The sequence below is a fragment of the Populus trichocarpa genome, chromosome 18 (genome assembly GCF_000002775.5).
Source record: "Populus trichocarpa isolate Nisqually-1 chromosome 18, P.trichocarpa_v4.1, whole genome shotgun sequence".
Lineage (NCBI taxonomy): Eukaryota > Viridiplantae > Streptophyta > Magnoliopsida > Malpighiales > Salicaceae > Populus > Populus trichocarpa.
In genome coordinates, this window is record NC_037302.2 from 2,259,699 (window position 1) to 2,267,493 (window position 7,795).

Consider the following 7,795-nt stretch of genomic DNA (forward strand, 5'->3'; position numbering starts at 1 on the left):
AATATGTTCAGTAAAGTTATTTTTTCCTCATATATCAAATGCTACTCGAACGAACTCACCAGATGAAGGAAGGAAAAACGATGGAAGCACTGTGAGTTAAGCACTGGATAGGTTGAAGAAGTTTATTGAGGAGAGTTTCATTCCCACCTGCTTGACATACAACTGTGTTATAGATGGATTTGTAAAGGAGGGCCCTGTCAACTCCGCGTTGTTTGTTTATACAGAGATAAACAAAAGTGGAGTACTGTCCCAAATGTATTCTCTTATTACACTTGCTTGATTATCGGGTTTTGCAAGAACAATAATTTGGATCTTGCTGTGTGAATATATATGCTGGATGAGATGAAAAACAAGGGTATTGAACTGGATGTTGCCGTGTATTGTGCTCTGATTGATGGATATTGCCATAAAGGAGACATGGCAAGTGTAAGCCAGCTTTTCTCTTAACTCCTCGAGGTTGGTTTATCTCCAAACACAGTAATATTCTACAGTTCCATGATAAGTGGCTTCAGGAATCTCCAGAATATGGAAGCAGCACTTGACTTGCACAAGAGAATGATGAGGGGACTCCTTGTGATTTACAGGTTTACACAACGCTGGTTTCGGGATTGCTAAAAGGGTAAATTACTCTTTGCATCAGATCTTTATGCAGAGATGCTTGCTAAGGGTATCTATCATGCCTGAATTAATAACTTTTAGTGTTCTTATATGCAGTCTTTACAATAAAGGACAGCTAGAGAACGCACATAAAGTTTTGGAAGACATGGACACCGAATGCATGAACCCCAATTAATGTCGACAAAGGTCTTGTTCCTGATGATACTACCTACGATATTCTTGTAAATGGAAAAGACAAAGATGGAAATCTCTTTTCAGGAGCTTCAAGTGTTCGAATCCAACCTTGTAATTTTCTTTCCAGATCATTCCTGCTTCTGATTCGGGCTGAGTTAACTGAGCTGAGATATGGTCCTTCAAGATACTGAAGCGCATCATGATCAACATTAGTCCGTACTCCGTACCAAGTGTTAACCATCTCTGTTTGACGGTTTGGTATTTAGAGTATGTTTGGCAGTGTGGTTGCAGGTGCTTTTCAAATAACTTTTCGTGTCAAAATGCATGTCAATGATTTTTTTTTCATTTTTTAAAAATTATTTTTGACATCAGCACATCAAAACGATCCAAAACATACAAATCATATTAAATTTTAATAAAAAAAAATTTAAATTTTTTGGGAACGCAGCCGCAGCCGCGTTCCCAAACATTCCCTTAGAATTTATGGGTTAATGAGAATGTTAACTTTATTAAATATGTTAGTTTTTAAAATTATAATAATTAATTTATTAAACAAAATTTTAAATTTTATTTTAAAACTCATTTCATCATGAAAAGTGATTTCATAATCAATACTATTTAAAAACATATAATTATTTTTTTTAATTAATATAGAATAATGAATCATCTCTTAATTATTCAAATACCTTCATATAATTTAGATTTAAGTATCTATTATATCTCAGTTTATGAGAGTAACCATTTTTTATATATATAAAAAAGAGAATAATATGCATGCATCAATCTCAATAACTTTAATTAATCCGGTCTTAATAAAATATTGGTCAGGAATTTTTATAAATAGTGCTTCAGTGCATTAAATATCTCATTATAACAATTTTCTATGCAAATCATTATTGTTTCATGGATTTTATCTTTACTCTAGATTCATTAATCAAATATAATTGAATATTACAAATAAAAAAAGCTTTTATTAATAATAAATGTGTTTTACATTAATAAAATTAGTGTTACATGTAATTAATTGATTGATTACAAGGCATATTCACTAACAAAGTCAACTCCAAGATTTTTTTTTCTTATTTTTTTTAAATTCATGTTGTTTTCTTTTTCTTTTAAAATCAATGAAACGATAATATTTTAGGATTGATTTGGGTTGATTGAATAATTTTTGAGTTGACCTAATGATCTGGACCTTAGCCAGGATAGAGATAACAACTATGTTCACTACTCAAGTTTTTAATTTAAATTAATCTAAGAATATTTTTATGATAATTAATTAGAATGTACCATATATTTTTAATGACAATATGCACTAGTTTTTTTTTTTTATTCTAGTTATCAACCATAATTATAAAATCCATTACCATTTATAACTCAATCTAAAATGTAGATTATAAATTTAATGAAATAACTTCAAGTTGTTTATAATATTATTTAGAATTGTATTCTAAATAGTATTTCATAAAAAATTAAAAATTTATTTTTTTATGTTTTTAAATTGTTTTAATATACTAATATTAAAAATAATTATTTTAAAATAAAAAAAACTTTATTTTAAAGCATTTCCTAATAAAAAATAACAACTAATACCCTCCTCCAAATATGTCCAAAGCAACATTATTTTAATAATTAAAAAAACAGGATCAAATCGTGTTTTACTTAAACTCTAACTAGATAATGAGTTAACTTCCTAGCTGATCAGATTTAATCAAACCAACTGGCATTTAACTTGATATGAAACCTGGCCAATTTCAAGCCGATGATCATCAGATTAACTTGATGAACAAGTCGGGTAATAATACAACAATCAAAAAAGAATCCTTTTCCAACACAAATTAAGATTTCAAGAGATTTGGTCCAGTCCAATGGGTCCCGTTTTCCAAAATTTGTTATGGTAGAGAGAGAAGAGAAGAGCTTCATAGATAATCTTGAATCCCACGTCACAAAGGAGGATAAACAATTCCCTAACTTCTCATCAATCCTTTGTTCCTCCCAATTAAATAATGCAAAAAACAAAAACACCTTTCTTTGTAGAAAAATAAAACCTTTTTTTAAGGAAAAAATTAAATAAAAAAAGTCTCTAAATTGAAAATCAACCCCCATACTCCTCCCCACCCAAAAAAAAAAAAAATCTCTCTATGATCGAGCTTTTCACGGGTTATCAATGCAAGGTTAGTCAATTTTTTTTTTATCCTTCTTAATTTTTTTTTTTCAATTTATACATGATTAAAATAAATTTATGTTCTCATTGAACTAATGAGATTTTTAATTTTTTTATCTTTCCCAGTTCACTGTATTCTATGTTAATTCGATTTAATTTGATTTTTTTCTCATGTAATTTTGATCAATTCGGATATTTTTTTATTAATGTTTGATGTGTATTTTGCTATTTTGTGTTTAATTTCCTGGAAGGTGATTGCATAAAGAAATCTCTGTTTTTCAGGGTTTGTTCTTGATGGGTTTGACTTGTTATTGTTTTTAGGTTACTAAAGTTTGTGTTTTTAGCAGAATTGTAGAGTTTCTTTAGAGAAAGATCAAGTTTTTAACTGTCTAAACCTGGGGATTAATTGTGATTATTATTACTTATTACATCTCACTGAGTAATGATATTTTGGTTTATGTTAATACAGTAACAGTTTGTTGATATACATATATGATTTGTTTCTGTTTTTAGGCTATATTTGTTTTGATTAAAAATATTTATTTCCGGCTCGGATTTTTTTTATGCTTGGAGACATAGAAGTTTCTGCAATGTTAAATGTTGTTGAAGTGGTTTCTGATTATTCAAACTTAAGTTCCTTCTTGTTTCAGACATCGGCGAATTTGGGGATATCATGAAGTTCAAGAAAGGAAGTAGAGTGGAGGTGTTAAGAAAAACACACTTGTCGTCATGTGCATGGCGGTGTGGTGAGATTATCTCGGGGAATGGACAAACTTATTGGGTTAGGTATGATGGTTTGTGGGGTTTGAGTAATGAGGATGATGTGGAGAGTGTGTCAAGAGAGGTAATTAGGCCCTGCCCTCCACCTGCGGATGTTTCAGATGGTTGGGCTGTTGGTGATTTGGTGGAGGTGTTCAATAATCTTTGTTGGAAAACTGCAGCAGTTATGAAGGTCATGAGGAGAAATCGTTGCTTGGTTAGGCTAATCGGGTCTTCAACAGAACTTCGAGTTGACAAAGTTAACATTAGGATGCGCCAATTATGGCAAGATGGCAGATGGGTTGAAATTGGAAAGGTAAGATATATTCCATTCTTCTCTACTGTTTTTTTGGTTAATAGTTATTGGTTTCCATATTTGTGTTTGTTGTCTTTATGTACGTGGTTCGTTAGCCTGGCTAACATAGTTTGCTTCATTTGCTTGGTCGGACTTCTGTCAAGCCAATTATGAATATTCACTTCCCATGTGCTGCATGTGTTGACTAATAATTATTTGTTGGCTACTGTTTCCAGGGTTCTGGCAGTTTTGAAAATGAGAAGTTGAATAAACCATCAGTTTTCAGTTGTTATCAGAAGAAGAGGTCTCTAATGCAGCAAGCCAGTAAGAAGAGGAAAGTGCAAGCAAGAGAAACTTGTTTAGCTATTGAGCACAACTTTGGTTTCCAGGAGTCTTGTGCTATGTCAGCTAGAACATCCAAGAGGGCATCCCCATTTTGGGCAACTCACTTTGAATCATGTAATGAAAAAGTTGACAAAATGAGAGCGATTGAGAAACAGAGTGAGGGCCGGCGAGTGATATCAGGGTACCCATCCTCATTCCTGACAAAGGTAGATGCTGTTGCTTACCCACGAGAGTGTCTGGGTGAAATATACATGCATGGTTCCTCTAACAATCAAACAATTGGATCTTGTGAAATGGAGAGGCGAACACCAAATAATTTTGTCAATTCTTTTTGTGGAAGAAGCTCAGAATCTAATGATTCTGATAGTGATGCATGCTCCGTTGGTAGTTGTAGTGTTAATAGTGATAGTCCAGACAGACTGTTTAATTGTGTTGTAGCTGGGAATAGTCCTGATGCAGATACCCTTAGTAGTGATGCTGAATCTTTTTATGGCCATGGAGACAAGGAAGAAAATTGTTCCCTCCCCTTAGGAGAGGATGTTACAGTAAGAATCCATAGTTTAGAGTTGCATGCTTATCGTTGCACTCTAGGCGTGTTTTATGCTTCCGGGCCCTTAAGTTGGGAACAAGAAGCATTGTTGACAAATCTCCGTATCTCACTTAACATTTCAAACGATGAACATCTGATGGAGCTAAGGAACTTAATTTCTGCTGGAACAAGCATTCATATTTGTTAATGTTTCCTCCCCATTTTCTTGTTTTAAGGTTTTTTCTCTTCTAGCAACAGGTTTTCTTTTGGTTTTCATGACCTCACATCATTGTAAGCAAGATGAAATTGTTACATTTTGTAGCTTTATAATAACTCTTCAATCTAGGTGATGAGCTGGTGAAAATTTGTAATTTGGATTCTTATTATATTATAACCTTTCCAGGCCCATTAATTTGTTGTATGCTTCTCTACGATTCTATGCTCCTTTTTCTCCATTTTCCCATCCTCTCTTTATCCTTTGTTTTGCTTTAAGGAACTTGTAACTGTTCTTTGGATGTTTCATCAGTCACACTATGCCAGAATGATGTGGCAGCTACCAAAAATGCAGTTCATATAGTATCTTTAATTTTGCATGTATTTATGATTTCTGGTTTGGTAAATATTGTTGAGGGTGCTTACTCTATTTCACATCTGATCTGTGAAAAATTGCGCTTCTTCATCTGGTGTTTGGCATGCGAGTAAAGGGAGCCTGTTCATTTACCATGCATGACAAGATGATTAAATGTTGTATCGAATGGAAATTGGAAGATTTGGTTGTCATGGAGTGTGAAACCCACATCAATATTATTTATGTCTTCTTGCCAATGGAACTCATGCCTATTGCTTCTCAACTTTCTTTCATACAGTTTTGAGGTTGTTATTGATGAATCCCTGCATTTTCCAGGGCCACAGTTGGAGGCATGCGAATTTTGCTTCCAAAGGTCTAAAGATGATGCTGGGGACCTGTGGTTCACCATCATTTTTCTGGCTCAACGAGTTGGGGGCAATGTTTGCATCTAGTTCTTTTCAATTATGCCAATTAGTGGCTGGATACTGACATCATTATTATTTCCTCTGATACTCATACCATAGTTCGTTTCAGGTGTGCTGGGATCATGTGCAGAGTACTGGATGAATTAAAAGCAGAACTCTGATATGGCTGCCATGAGGAGGTCATCTTAACTCCAAGATTGAATCATGCACAAGATTTATCTTGCCCTTCTTTTTTGGGTACAAACGCATGTTCTCTTACTGATTACAATGTCGTTAACTGCTAATTTGATTTAATACCCAAGTTTCCTTCAAAATATGGATCCCTTCTGGTTTTCTTTTGGCAGTTTATGTTTTATAATGTAGTACTGTTAGAATTGGAGTGGAGTACTCAGTTGGCTGCTGGTAATTTTGTGTAAGAAGTACAAATCTACTTGCTGATTGATCAGCCGTCAAATCAGTAAATATGCAAGTCATAATGTCCATGGGAAAGGAGGGTCTAATGAATTCTTGCTATTTGAATTGTTGGGGTCCTAGACATGGGTTTCAATATTTGGTTGAAATGGCAATGTATGCTGGAATAGTGACAGTCTGTTGGGCTGTTCTGGAGACCGAGCAGCAATGTAGGCCGTGGAACAACAATAGGGTTTGATTCCCTGAAGAAGCATCCTGAAACATTCATTGAAGGATAAGTTTATTTCCCAAAATTATACTCTTGATTACTTTGACAGCACATCACCAGATGGTAAGTACTGATGTTTTATATAGTATATGGATTTATTTGGCAGGTTCCCAAGTATTCAGATTTTGAATGATATCTAGAAAGTAACAATGTTAGAACTTCATCAAGCATTGATTTTCGTATGAATTTGATCCGAAGTAATGATTAACTTCTAATTTTTTCATCTCAAATAGATTGCCCTCTAATATGGACGCATTAGTTACAGCTTGTAGTCTCACTGTGGCCAGATTTCTAATCAATATTCTGAGGCAGCATCCCCATTGGAGTTGCTGTTGGGGCTTTGGTGAGAAGTTCAAAGTTTGTTTACAAGTTCATTTATCATGTCTGATACTGTGCCAGCTGATCAGAGTATAGATTCCCCTCTAATATGGATGCGTTAGTTACAGCTTGGAGTCTTTCTGTTGCCAGATTTCCAATCATTATTCTGAGTCCATTGAAGTTGCTGTTGGGGCTTTGGTGAGAAGTTCAAAGTTTGATTATGAGTCCATTTATCATGCCTGATGCTGAGCCAGCTGATCAGAGTCATACTAAAAGATGAACGTCGATTGAAGTGATGACATGAAATCCCTTACTCCATTGTGGAGACAGGAGCACTCGAAATTGGCCTCATTAAGCTTGCTGTATTTGAAACCTATTATCACCGGCTGTGGTTAGATTATTTCCCATTGTGATTCGTGATTTGTTCCAATTGTAAATGCTTATGCAGTCTGATCTGTTGGTAGTTGTAGTTTTGCAAACTGTTTGGTCATAATGTAGCAGCTAGTAGTACTGATGCAGATAACCTTAGTAGTGACGCTGAATCCTTTTTACGCAGATAACCTTAGTAGTTGAAAGAATTAATGGCAATGACAACTGCGCAACAGTCTAAATCAATATATTTCGTTATTTACCATAGCCAGCAAGAATTTGTAGAAACTTGATCCATCGTAGCGGATGACTTTTGGTTTTCATTCTGAATTACACCTCAAGCTCATTAATTTTTGACAGATTTCTAAATTATCCAGCGTTGAAGACAGCATCTCCATATCAGATTCACCGTTGGTTGTGAACAACTTCTTGCGTAGAACTAACTCAGAATAAATTAGACAGATCTCTTCCAAGGCATGGGATTGCTGCTGCTTCTTTTTTGGTGAAAGTGATCAGGAAATCTTGTTATTAAAGTTGGTTTTACAAGAGGCT

At 34.3% G+C, this 7,795-nt stretch overlaps 1 protein-coding gene across 18 annotated transcripts; it reads left to right on the forward strand.

Annotated features, from left to right (window-relative positions):
• The first annotated feature begins 2,553 nt into the window (after window positions 1-2,553).
• Window positions 2,554-7,489, forward strand: LOC7459014 (protein AGENET DOMAIN (AGD)-CONTAINING P1). Of its 18 annotated transcripts, none has more exons than XR_002979066.2 (7): window positions 2,554-2,966; window positions 3,607-4,031; window positions 4,247-4,561; window positions 5,789-5,892; window positions 5,987-6,619; window positions 6,790-6,899; window positions 7,025-7,489. XR_002979066.2 is itself a non-coding variant. In XM_006371672.3 (5 exons), exons 1-5 carry the CDS (start codon window positions 2,960-2,962, stop codon window positions 6,036-6,038), a joined length of 903 nt encoding a protein of 300 aa, XP_006371734.1. In that variant the 5' UTR covers window positions 2,554-2,959; the 3' UTR covers window positions 6,039-7,489. The 18 variants fall into 18 exon arrangements, 4 of the variants coding, with proteins under 4 accessions (XP_006371734.1, XP_024446185.1, XP_002324847.2 ...); XR_002979071.2 differs by having other exon boundaries at window positions 6,844-6,899; window positions 7,003-7,489; XR_002979069.2 differs by having other exon boundaries at window positions 6,844-6,899.
• Window positions 7,490-7,795: the final 306 nt, after the last annotated feature.